At 40.0% G+C, this 13,623-nt stretch overlaps 1 protein-coding gene across 16 annotated transcripts in view; it reads left to right on the forward strand.

Annotated features, from left to right (window-relative positions):
* Positions 1-13,623, forward strand: part of DMD (dystrophin) — a 1,043,904-nt gene that overhangs the window by 978,322 nt on the left and 51,959 nt on the right. For all 16 annotated transcript variants that reach the window (XM_063182212.1, XM_063182260.1, XM_063182196.1 and 13 more), the window contains 3 exons: positions 3,966-4,167; positions 7,538-7,623; positions 10,208-10,365. In XM_063182212.1, coding sequence (XP_063038282.1) covers positions 3,966-4,167; positions 7,538-7,623; positions 10,208-10,365 — 446 coding nt within the window. The remainder of the gene's footprint in view (positions 1-3,965; positions 4,168-7,537; positions 7,624-10,207; positions 10,366-13,623) is intronic.

Here is a 13,623-nt window from a genome sequence, read left to right on the forward strand (position 1 = left end):
GTCCTTATTTCGACCCATGAGCTTTTCTATTTTCCCTCCCCTGTCCAGCTGAGCAAACTGAAGTCAGTTCCTCTCCTGAGGTTACATTTAGGTAAATTTTCAGAGAATTGATGCTCTCAGAGACGTGCAGTGGCGCTTACACTGATTACTCTAGCACATTCTTCATACTTGTATCTAAGGAGAAGCATTTAAGGAATTTGGTTAGCAGGCTTTGTTCTTAGAAATATTTTTGCCTGGAGACACCATCATTGTATTTGTGTATTCTATCATTTCAGTGTCGCTTGTGAACTGAGTTCAATTAGGTTTTTTTTAAAACCTCAACTCATTACAAAATTATTTTTCTGCATTTTGGCAATAGTAGAATTAGAGCACAGTGCTGGGTTTCAGGGCTCCTACGCAAAGCCAAAATCCCACTTGCAGTAGGTGCTGCTTTCAGCTCTTAGTCTTCATTTCTGTTTTAAAATTGCAGCAGTTTTTAAATATATATATCTGTATATGCCTATATATATCTATAGCATTTCTTTCCTGAAAACTTCATAGAGAACAGCATTTTTGTCTACTGGGGAGTACTCTAAAAATGCGTGTTTTATAGAAGGCCTGCAGAAGTAAAGGTACAGCCTACTTCTCAGTGTCAGGAATAAAACACTTCAAAAAGGGAGCTGTACTTAAATTTTAGTTCCTTTCAGTTCATGAATCAGCCCAATGAGTATTAAGACATTAGGATATTAAACCTAAAGAAGAATATGGAAAATAGCAATCCTTAAAAAATAAATGCTTATGTGTTGTGTTATTTAGTATGTGGCTTTATCATTTCAGCCTTCAAAATTGTTGTGAGAATGCCAGGTGTAACTATTGCTCCAAGTTTTTTTAAATGTATGGATCCCTTTGATAATCACATCAAAGCATGATGACTTTCTTGTCTTGCTGCTTTTAAAGATCTGATCTTCAAGTGCAAACCACATCAGGACATCGTGATATCAATAAAATGAGATGTATTCACAAACTTTTCTTGGAAATGCAGCAAAAGAAAATATTCAAGAACTTCTGCAAGGGGTCTTTTTTCCTTTAACTGTATGCAGACTAGATTAAATATATTTTTTTTAATGTGTCAGCCAACAGCAGCAGGTTACAGAGAAGGTGATCTTTGCATTCTGGGAGGACCGTTTATACTTTTTATTACCAGCCATATGTTGAGTTTTCCCTGAGTTCAGTTTGTGACCTCTAGAGTGCACTTTCTCCTGCCTATTAATTGTCACTTCTGTCCTTCAACTGGTTACTTATTCCATGTTGTCTGTTACACTTTTCCTGCAATCTGGCAGTGTCTAGTTCAAAACATCCTAACCTTTTCTCTATTGCCTTCGAGGCCAAAGAAATATTTATATAAGTGACTTAGACTTCAAAGTAAGCTAGAAACCACTGCTCTACACAGTAGAGCAATCTACACAGATTTTGGAGTCACTTTTGGAATTTTAAATAGAAAAGTGTAAAAGACTGGCAGAGAACCCACAAGAAGTGCAAAGCATAAAATGGTGTGGTTTATTTCAAGTAAAGCTTTCCAGATCACTGCAGGGTGCCAAATATTCAGCTCTTCAATACCTATCTGATTGTCTTGTGTAAATTGGTCATTTACAGGACCTTCATATCTGCATTTAGGAAATAAATATGCAGTTCTGTGTTCTGGGAGAGGACCCCACACACACATTTCTTAAGTCTTGGTGGGAAAGATGAAGGAGGATCTTAATGTGATGAAGGCCAGAGCCTTCCTTTTTCCCACAAAAAGAGGTTCCCTAAAGCAGAACGTGTTGGCAAGCGCTTTTTGCTTGTTAGGAGATAATTGTGTGTTTCAAACTTCGGGATAGGACAGGAGGTTGATGAAGAGTGGGCTGAAAGGCTTTTCAGAAGATGCTGTTTATTAATGGAGGAGCTTTCACAAAGTGGAATGACCCATGTTTAGCAGTAGCTGCATATATAATTATGCTGCCACTCAGACGCCTGAGGGGTTCATTTAATTACCGTTGATTCGTAGTCTCAAAGGAACTGAGAGTTCAGCCTAAAGCTCAGTTATAGGTGTTTGAGGGCTGTGCTCCATTTTCAATTTGACTAATGAATTCTTAGAAGAAAAACATCCTTCTGAGACGCTCAGGAACAGATCTGATGTTTTTCCAGGATTTAACACTGATCTTAGCATAGCTATATTTTTTATGCTAGAAGGTTAAACGTAATATTCCAAAATACTTTATTTTAATAAATGTCTATATGCTAATGGGAAAAAAAGCTAAAACTCCAATAAAACTCTGCACAAAATCATGGAGTCAAAGTTAAATTTCTTGGTGTAATAATAGGGATAGCATTCCAAGGTTTCCTTGTTCACTGTAGCACTAGGTGTGTTAGGCCCAGAGGACAAAATTTTCAGAAGTGCTTAAGGGATTTAGTAGCAGAAGTAAGTCCCTATTGATTTCCAATGAAATGTATACTCTTGAAATTCTTTTGGCAATTACAAAATCCCAGCATACTGTCCAAGCAGCATTGCAAGCCAGCCCTGTGGGCAGCTAAAGTATTTCTCATCTCCCACTAGGACATCAAAGGGGCAGTTTCATCCTGGGTAAAACAGGATACTCAAGTGTGAATTTGCCAAATGTGCCCTTAAACAGGATCAAGTTCTAAAAAAATTCCTATATGGTGTTCTGCATTTAGCTTCTGCTCATTATGTAGCGTTTTTTCAGCGTTATGAGGAGATGCTGCTCACCAGCACTCAAGAAAACACATTTTTTATTCCAGTGAGAGAAAAACTGGTCTTGCAGTTGAGTCAGTTAATTTTCTAGTTTTGTGAAGAATTTCCTGGATGATTTTGGGCAGTTCATTTTGGGCCAGATGCTACTGCCTTGGGTCATATTCCATCGTGCTGCACTGTGTGACTGCTCATGGTGTGAGCAGGATTAACAGCATCTGGGCTTCAACATCCCCATTGCTCACACCCTGGAAATTCACTGCAAGGAAATTCACTGCACTTCCCACAGGGAAGTGTTTCCCTGTGGCAGCCGGAAGATCATCATCAACTATCTCATCTTTCTCATTTCTTTTGTTCTTCTTCCTGCCTTACTTTTTGAGCCAACATCCCATGATTTTGTGTGCCCTGAGTGTGATGCTGCTTGGTGATGTGAGTTTGCAGAAGTTAAGAGCTGAGAAAGGGAAGTTCAGTTTTGCCATGGACATCTGCATTTCAAAATTCAACTGACTTAAATTGGAGAAAAAAAAAATTTAAAATGTCTGTGACAAAAATTTCTGTTGCATGTTGACTAATAAGTTTAAACATGTCTTACTCTGTAATGCCATAGGGGTATTGATAATTATAAATGCTATTCAGAATTAAAAATTTATTCATTTAATTAATAAATATTGAAACAGGACATGTAGTGTTTCCAGAACCTTCTTTTCACTGTCCTCACTAGAGGAAAAGTAACAGAGAGGTTAGTCACAGTTCAGCTCTGATTTGTTTGCATATTCCTTGTGGAGTTTGGTTTGGTTAAGATTGCTGGACTTCTCTAAGAAATGGGCAGTGCATCTCTGGAAAGCTGATGACCTGTGCTATGGTGAGAGCACATTTGGTGAGTGCAGTAATCAAATATTAGCCTGTCTATCTGTAGGAACATAAAGCATGAAATACATAGTTTTCACTGGCACAGCAATTTGTGTAATATTTCCATAGGACCCAAGAGCATAATAAGTACTTTACAGCTAAAAATGAAGCAGATACACACTGGTCTCTAAGGCCACTGCTAAATAACAGTGCATCTGTAGGAATTCTGAAACCAGTGTTGCATGTGACTTTCAGAGGACATTTTACATCCTCTGGCCGGGCACATGAGCCGAGTACAGTGCTCTATTTACTTTTTGGATGTGGGTAATACAACCATGTTTCTCTTCGGTCTTTATGGGTGTGTATTTTTTTTTTTTTATTTCAACAGTGGATCTCCTGAGTCTGTCTGCTGCCTGTGATGCCTTGGACCAGCACAACCTCAAACAGAATGACCAGCCAATGGATATTCTGCAGATCATTAACTGCCTGACCACCATTTACGATCGACTGGAGCAAGAGCACAATAACCTGGTCAACGTCCCCCTCTGCGTGGACATGTGCCTCAACTGGCTGCTGAATGTCTATGACACGTATGTATGGGGGCTCAGGACAGGGGAAAGCTCCAGAAGCTTTCCCAGTAGCACAAGGGGAGGGGAAATGTGTGTTGAGCTGTTTGCCTCATTACAGCATGGGTGGCTTGGAGCTGGAAAAAAGGGTAGTTGAAATGAAAGTTTAATAAAACTAATGGTTTAATGGCTGCATTTAGATGAATCAATACAGCCCTTGGTTAGGCTTACAATCTTGGATTTACTAAGCTAGGTAATGAGAGAGCTGGAAAACAACTGTTTAAGCAGATTTTTTTTTGTTCAGACCAATTCTGTGACTGCATGTCTGTCCACAGTAGGTCATGACTTTACATGACATTTTAATTTATTGTGATAAAGAAATTCAAGAGAATTATCAAGACGCAACAGAATGAACACTGTATAAACTCTTGCCTGTCTATACCTCTGGATGTTTAACCTTTTCAAGTATGTCAGTTTTCCATAGCTTTCCATCTGTCATTCTTTTTCAAAGATGGAAGAGGGTTATCTCTTGTCTAATGTGCTTGCAACCCTTAGCTGTAAGAAGATTGGAGAAACATTTAATTCAAAATTTAATTTTAAAAAGTGTACCCATCAGTATAAACACAACAGACTAAATATACCTGAAGAAAATTTATGAGTATTCCTTTTAAGTGGGTTAATGATAATGCTCATGATGTATAGGCAAATGCCAACATAAGCTCATTTTAGAATAAGCCATTATATTTGTATTTGGAGAATTTAATTTTTAAAAAGTCGTTTTTGTGTTTTTATGGTTTTTATAAGCCACTTCCAGCCAGACATGCTCATTTCTGTGGTGGAATAAACATTTACCTGTAGAATTGGAAGGTCATGGGACAATTACTGTATTGCCGTTGACATTTTGATCCATACTGTTGTTGTAGGGCCATAACGTTGTTCTTCCATCCACCCTTTGTCAAAGGAGTGAAGCTTCAGTGATCACCTGCAAAAGAAAAGTACAGATTTGTACAGATCATGTCTTCCTGAAGGATCACCTCCAATTAGTCAGTTTTTTGTGACATCCCCTGCAGCAGCTGCAGTATCCTGTGGATTACCCTGATTACATTATACTTCTTTTAGTTTACCAGGTCTAGGGAATGGGGCTATATTCATTCAAGAGCCAGGTTTTATTTGTTTAATCTGCTTTGTCTGGCACAGAACAGTGATCCACTTCTTAGTTACCTTGAACCATAAATAAGACATAGTTGAGGACTCCCAGTTAGTGAAAACAAAACATGTGTTGGGGATATTAATCTGTATCAGTCACATAAGAGGCAGAGAGGGAACTAAAGGTCATTCCACAGGCTGCTCCTAAGCTGAACTGTCCAGTTTGCATGTGGCTTGTGCACTAGCCATGTCCAGTCTAGCTTTCTCTGTGTTGCACTGTGCTGCAAGTACAACATCAGAAATTATAATTGTCTGCCTCTGGGCAATTCCCTAGGTGTGCTGGGGAGCTGCACATTGCAGGGCACAATGGAACACAGAGGTGTTTTTATGTGTGAGGAAAGCTTGTAGCTATTTTACCAAAATTCAAGTTTAAATTGCACTGGTAAGAGAGGTGACCTTGGGGTTACGTGTGTTTAGTTTTCATTGTAAACTTAATAGGCAGAGATCAACCAAAGTTCAGAGCGCTACCAGAGACGTTTAATTAAATGTACTGCATCTTTACTTTTCTTATAATTGAAAACTGTCATTTGTAAAGATATTAATCAAATTCACAGTCAATGACTGATCTAATTATGGGTACAGCTCTGCAAATCCTGCACATTTTGGATTTGTTTTAATTGATCAGTCACTCATGCTCATTTGCAGTAGCTTGCTAAATTATTGGTTTGACTTGGGAGGAGAGGAGAGTGAACTGAACAACTCATGATTCGTACAAGTTTCAATTTAATTGCCTTGCAGAGCAATCATTATTCTATATTCTTCTCTTGTATAATTTGCATGAGTCTGGTATTCATCAGGAGGAGTTTCTCAGGGCACAGATAATAATTAATTTGGAAAAGATTTGAGGGAGAGGAGTGAGAGGACCAGAGTGTGGAATGCATAGGTAAACTACAAATGCTTCTTATTCATGATGAAAAATGCAAGATTCTTTAATAAAAAGCTGCAAATGCTAAATTTGGTTTTGTCCACAGGTTTCTGTCTGTACCTTTTATAGGGTTTGCAGGGGAGATATGTGGGTAAATGAGCACTACTGGCTCCTCAGCTCTTTCACAGGATTAAAAAGACCCCATGCATCTTTACCTGTGGTGCAGCCTGATGCATGGCCATGGCCTGCCTCTACATGATTCATCTTATTCCCAGTGGGGGCCTTGCTGGTGATACTTCAAAGCTGTTGATAAGTCTCTGCTTCAAAAATGTTGGGTTTAGGCATTAGCCTCCTGTTTTGTGTATGTCTTTGTTTGCAATAGATGTTACATATTTAAAATGCTATCAGAAACACAAGTCTGGGGGGGAAGCCAGCTACTGGGAGTAAATTGAGTTAAAGCAGATGAATGAGAGAAGATGTGAAGGTTTGTCAGTGCATTGCCTGCAGCTCAGAGGAGGATGTTGTTCTCTCTGTCACATTAGAAAGCAGTAGTAGTAGTGTGGGCACGTTACATGGCAGGAGTGGGCATGGGGAGAGACTGACAGGCAGCAGGGGCTGCTTGGAGTGTCCCAGCCCCTTGGCACTGCACAGGAGAGCTTTGAGCGCTGCCAGGAGGAGCTCAGAAACCACCCCAAGGTGTTAATGGCATAACTGTACAGCCTGCCTGCCTTGCCATGATTTCTAGGCAGGCTTTATCTTTCACCTGAACATATTGCAAGTGTCTCTGTCACTGCACACTTCTGGCAGAGGCTGCTTTTTTATGCTTGGCTTCCTGTTGCCTTTTCAGGCAAGTCAGGGCATGGCTGACAGACAGTAAGCAAAGACTTTCTAAAGGCGACTGTTACATTGGATTTCTGGTGGAAGTAAAGCTATATTGTCTTTGGTAAGAGGACTAGTTTGCTGTTCTGTCAGGGACCTCATCTCCTCTGAGAATCACTCAGCAGCAGTTCATAGAGAAGCCTGTTCAAGGAAGCATAGTGAAAAGACCCTTTGCTCACTCTTTTTATAAAAAAGGAGATGAGTAGTTATTTCTGATCGAGACCATTTCACGTGGAGTTGCTACAACCTCATACTGCAGTTCAGCTATGCCTGTGAAGCCGCAGCAATGTTTTGTTTTTCTAGCTTAACTAATAACCATCCAGCTTGAGTGTTGTCTGTGAGATTTAATTTATGAAGTCTACAGTACTGCAGTGAACTTGGTTATAGTAAACAAATTATGACATGATTGGATTTTATTATCAGCCAGTGTTTCTTTTCCATTAGGGGTCGAACAGGAAGGATCCGTGTCTTATCTTTCAAAACCGGTGTCGTGTCCCTTTGTAAAGCACACCTGGAAGATAAATACAGATGTAAGTCCATGTAATTATTTTGGGTTTACCTAATGTTTGTGTTCCTGTTTTATTCCTCCTGGTTTTTAATTGAAAAAAACATTTAAATATCATACAGAAACATTATTTTAGATATTGCAGATGCAAAGGGTGTTGTTTCACCTTGTATTTTTAAGGTATTTGTTCTCTGTAGTTTTAGGCAATTTAGCCCTGCAGTTGCCAAACATTTTTGATCACATCCCTCCCAGCAGAAAAAATTTTGCCCATGCACCTCCAATAGATGTAGATCTATTTATAAATTATGTACATGTACTGCTGTACTAATGTATTGTCTAAATTATAAAGCATACCAAAAGTAGAAAGTTAAGAAGGATGTGATAAAGATTAAATAAACACTATTTTTAAACTTTCGATTGAATTTATTATCTGTACAAAAAGTATTTCTTTACTGAGCCCTGATGGATTGTCTTGAACACTCTCTGAGGCACAAGAACCCCTTTGGAGACCACTGGTTCAGCACACCTTTACACACAAAAATGCATGTCTACAGGACACTTGCATTACACTATTTTTAAATATATTAACTTTTTTTAATGATTCCCACATTGTGGTCAGTCTTATTATGTACATTGTGTTTAAATATAGTTGCTACCTTTAAATAAATAACTTTCAATAAATAAGTACTGAAGGTGGGCAAATTTTGCATATTTTAAGGGGAAATACTTGAAAAAATTTCACTTGCAGTCTTAGTTTTATGTGACTGATAAGTCAGTTCACTAATGAGATTAGGATCCAGGAAAGAATTACTGATAAATGTAGTTCTCAAGAGTAACTTTCTTGTTGAATTAACTGGTATCACTCATTCAAGCACTTAAAAATATGACTGAAAATCCAGCCTTTAGCGTTTGACCCAATACCATAGCAGTTCTTCTTCAGTTGTTATCATTTTACTCTCTACTAATGCAAGCTGAAGAACTCTAAAGAGAAAACAGACAGTACCAACAGTGGGGTCTCTGCATGACAATGAGTAATTGGATCAGATTTTAGGGCAATCACAATGAATGTCACAGTTTAGATTTCTAGATGTTTAGTGTGGGTGTTAAAAAAAATATTCAGAAAATATTTTTAAAAATTTAGTACAGATATTTTTCAAAATTGTATTTCATCTAAGATCATCAAAGTTATAAAGGAAAACATTTATTCATGTTTTAGATTCTCCTGCAGTGTGTGTGCACAGTAATGCATAACCTATTAAGTGTCCTATAACCTTGCTGAGGACATTTAATGTTTTCATGATGGGGAAATTGAAAGCTGAATAGCTGTGGGAGGGGAAGGAATTGTGTCTGTCCTGCTGTGGAGCAGCTTTGCCATCCATGCTGAAGTCATAGTGCAGTTGCCATTAGTATTGCTGCAAGTATGCAATGACTTGCACCCCTTGCAATTTTTTGTCTCATTTGTGCAGCAAATGAGTTGGTTGTGCAGAGCACGAGTCTTACGGCTTGCAGAGGTGATGGAAGCATTCATCCCAGAATTATTCATTATAAAACTAGACTTTGCAAGAGTGAAATTCATGTAATTAAAAAATAATCCTTTCTCTATCTGTTCCTTTATTCCTTTGGAAGAAAGCAGGTGTCTAAGCAGTGCTAGGAAAGTTATCTCGAGCAGTGCGGAAGCACCTTTATAATTGTGTCCCTGGTGTTGGGTAAAATATTAAAGTGACTCCAAAAAAAGAGCATTATTTTATTCTAGCCTTATTTTGCTCTCTCTTTTTTTTTTAACTGTTGAAAAGTAGGGTGCATTATTCAGATAATGTATTGTCAACAGAGATGTTGCCAAATAAATATTTCATTTAACAATAGACTATTTCTTCTTTTTATTATGAATTCTATAACCTCCTCAATATATACTTAGTATAATTAATCCCCATCAAATTAAATTGAGCTTATGAAGGGATAATAATTCTTTCCTGTAAGGATTCTCTTCTAGAATGATGCAATAACAGAACATGGCATCAAATGACATTTCACTTCAGAAGCAAAAAATTAATACGATATTAAAATTTCTGATGGCTGGCAGGTTCTACCATATTGTAATTTTTATTTTATTTTAGAAATTCTCTTGAATTAAAAGATTGTCATATATCAAAGTTAGGCAGCTCTTGGTCATCATTTTAATTCATCTGGAAGAGAAATGGATTCTCTGAGTTGCTCAGACTTGAAAAGGTGCTCTATGTTGTATGAAATTATTTTACCATTAAACATTATTTTCTATACATCTGTGTTGTGGCTTGAAGATCCTGCTGTTTAGTTAGCTGTGTTATCGAGTCTGCTTCTATTACCAGAAATGACACAGGTGCTGTGTTAGAGTGGCCTTTCTTCCCAGGCACAAGCCAGTAGCACTATTAAAAATTACCACAAGACTCACATTTCACAGAAAAACCCCAGTGTTTATGGGAACAGAAGCAGCCAGATGGAAGTTTTATTTGTGCTCGTGTCCTCCAAGGCTGTTGACCGCACCTGTGAGCCTGGGAAACGACGCAAATCTGGGCTGCTTGCCACATCCTGATGGTGATGCTTGACCTCTGGTGTCCTTCTCCCTCCTGCAGACCTGTTCAAACAAGTGGCGAGTTCCACTGGCTTCTGTGACCAGCGCCGGCTGGGGCTGCTGCTGCACGACTCCATCCAGATCCCGCGGCAGCTGGGCGAGGTGGCCTCCTTCGGGGGCAGCAACATCGAGCCCAGCGTCAGGAGCTGCTTCCAGTTTGTAAGTCCGTGTTTTGCTGGCTCTGAATTTCCCAACTGGTATTTATCTTGAGCTTGCCTGTGCTGCTGAGGAGGGTTGAAAATCTGGGATGAGGATTAGGGGGCTACTGTGGTTCATGTGACGTCCAGAGAAGGGTGACAAGGCTGGTGAGGGGCTTGGAGCACAAGCCCTGTGAGGAACGTTTGAAGGAACTGGGGTTGTTTAGCCTGGGGAAGAAGAGGCTTAGAGGTGACCTTATTGCTCTCTACAACTTCCTCAAGGGAGGTTGTAGACAGGTGGGGGTCAGTCTCTGACATAACAAGAGGACACAAGCTACATCAGGGAAGGTATAGGTTGGATATTAGGAAAAAAATTTTCACCAAAAGAGTAATAAGGTACTGGAATGCTCTTCCCAGGGAAGTGGTAGAATCACGATCTCTGGATGTGTTTAAAAAAAGACTGGACATGGCACTGGGTGCAATAGTCTAGTTGAGGTGGTAGGGCATGGGTTGGACTCGGTGATCTTAGAGGTGTCTTCCAACTTCATTATTCTGTGATTCTGTGGTTCTGTGATGGTAGTGGCCATTGCCTTATTAAACTGTTCCTTTGACGAGGTGTATTTTAATTAGTTCAGAGGGCAGATAATTGTCATTGGGGCTCCTGTTGGAACTGAACCCTTCAAACAGTGTAAGTCTTGGTTGCAGCAGCTCCTGGCTTTACAGTTTTCTATTGCCCAGCAGTAGATAACTGTTTGTTACTGCTGTGTGGGTGAACAGCAGTGGTTTATCTGGATTTTGGGCATGTACATAGCAGTGACAGCCAGGTGCCCAGGGGAGCAATAGGCAACTGCCTGCAGTGCTGTCTGGGGGCGAGGAGTGCTCGATGAGCTCCTTCCACTCCTTGAATGGATAATACCAGTTTTCTTTTAAAGAGTACTGAAAGAATTCCTGTCCTGTCTGTTGAGGAATACACAGCAAACTGGAGGCTCTTTTTCAAACTTGTAAATTATTTAATCTGGGGAGGAAGAGAGTTAAGGGAATTATTCATCCTTATCATAACTACCAGCAGAATGCGCAAGATGAAGACAGCTGCTTAGTGAAAAGGTAGAGGAGGGGAGGTAATGTATGGTCTGTGATTAACTCTAAATGCATCTTCTACATTACAATGGAAGAAAGCTCTTTTCCCATCTCCTCACTGTCCCTGAGGGATTTTTTTGTTTGCTTGGGGAAGGGGGGAGTTGTTTGCTTTTTTGCCTGCTGCTCAAGTTTCATTATGTAGTAGTTTCAGTTCTGTAGTAAGCAAAACACAGCAAGTGTTTTCAATGAATATTAATGCTTGGAAGTAGACTGCATACACACAATGACTTCGAAAAGAACCTAATTCTAAAATCACCACAAACTTCAGTTCTGATGGGACATTTGCTTTCTGTATTTTTGACATTTCCTGTGACAGATTAATTCTACAGGATTTACATTTTACTGTTTCTGTCATTCATGTCATGACCTTTTATAATTCTAATCGGGATTTGATGCCATTTCAGAATGAGTGTTTTATGGGCCTGTGTCCTGGGTGAATAACCCATGCTCATAAACTGTGCACAGTAATGCTGATAACTGTGTTAGACCCTGCTGATGCTTTCAAGCCTTGACTTCCATGTTGGGCTTTCAAGTGGCACCAACACAAATCCATGGTAAAGATTTTGTACAAATTACCTTCCTCAGGAATTAGGATTCACTGGTTTCTGTCATTTTCTCAAGTAAATGTCAACAGCACTTAAAAACACCATTGAAAAACTGATAAGGAAAGTGACCTTAGAATCTGGCAAAACCATAGGGTTTTTTTTTTAAGAAGGCTGCCATTCTGTGTTTTTACACTAGGAATAAACAATAGAAAATCACAGTGATGAAACACATCAAACGCGTTTTTTTTAAAGTAGGAAGACTCTTGGAGATGATCCTGTGCAGGTCTGGGAGTTGGACTCAGTGATTCTTGTGGGTTCCTTCCAACTCAGCTTGTTCTGTGATTCTGTGATTTTGTGATAACTGTTTATTTGAACAAAAGGAGTTAGCAAAAGGAGTTGTCATTAGAAATGAAGACATGCCATCAGGCTGGAGGTTGTATCACATCCAGCTGCTGGCATTTCTAGGAACGGCTCAAGCACAGCTGGACACAACCTTTGGCATGCTCAGAAATCAGAACATCAGAAAACCTGATTTTCTTCTCTTACTTGCACTGAAAAATGGATTTTTTTCATACCTGAAATAGGAGGAATGTCATCCTCTCTTTTTTCCTCCAGATGAATCTTCATTTTAACTCTCAGAGTGCAGATTGGTTTCCAGTCTGGGCTGCAGCAGAACAGAGATCTCCTAGGAGGGACAGAAAGGGGGAGGGAGGCTGAGATGAGGAGAGGAGATAGAGGAATAGGTGGGATGGAGTCCTAGGGAGAGGAGCAGAAATCCAAACATAGGGAAAGCCCTAATGAAGGCAAGGGAGAAGGAATTAAGGAATGGAAAATAAGGATGACTCTTAGGGAATGACAGTAAGAATAATAGTGATGAAGGAAACACTGTGGATAGAATAAGGCATAAAAGAAAGGAGCAGCCAGGAATGGAGATGGGGAGAGATCAGAATTTCCCATGAGAAAGGGAGAAGGGGAGCACTGAGACATCCTTTCAGTGTAGGATGGTGGGCTCCAGGATCCACAGGCTGGAGGACAAGCACAGAAATATTGGTGGGGGAACATGGAGCAGCCCAGGAGACAGGGAGGCTGGAAAAGCTGGACAGCCAGGCAGTACTGCTGCTCCAGCAGCCTCCTGTTACTGGAGCAAGATAATTCATTTTTGAAGAATATCGTGGGGGTTCATAGTTTACATTACTGCATGGGAACTAATTTAAGTCTTTCTTTGTACACCCACGTTGAGGAACGCTTTTTCTTTAGCTTTGGTTTTTTTCTTCCCTTTTTTCTTCCTTCTTTCTGGTGATGATAAGCCAACAATATAATTGCAGTCATGTCAGAGTTGCAACAATTGTGTGCTTCAGAAGTGGTTCTCCCAGCTCCCTTAGGTTAGGTGCCCTGGCAACGGCCTTGTCTGTCTGCACAGCAGCAGAAAGAAAGGGGATGTTTACTGTTCCCAGAGATAACAGGGGAAATCTCTCCTGCTTTTTGAAGGGTGAGTCCTTGGGAATGAGGTTTGGGCAGGGAGGAGCCCAGCCCTGCTGTTGGCAGCAGCCTTGCCTGCTGCACCCCTCTGCTCCTGAGAATTGGGTCCCCTTCTCCCG

The sequence above is a fragment of the Melospiza melodia genome, chromosome 2 (assembly GCF_035770615.1).
Source record: "Melospiza melodia melodia isolate bMelMel2 chromosome 2, bMelMel2.pri, whole genome shotgun sequence".
NCBI classification, from domain to species: domain Eukaryota; kingdom Metazoa; phylum Chordata; class Aves; order Passeriformes; family Passerellidae; genus Melospiza; species Melospiza melodia.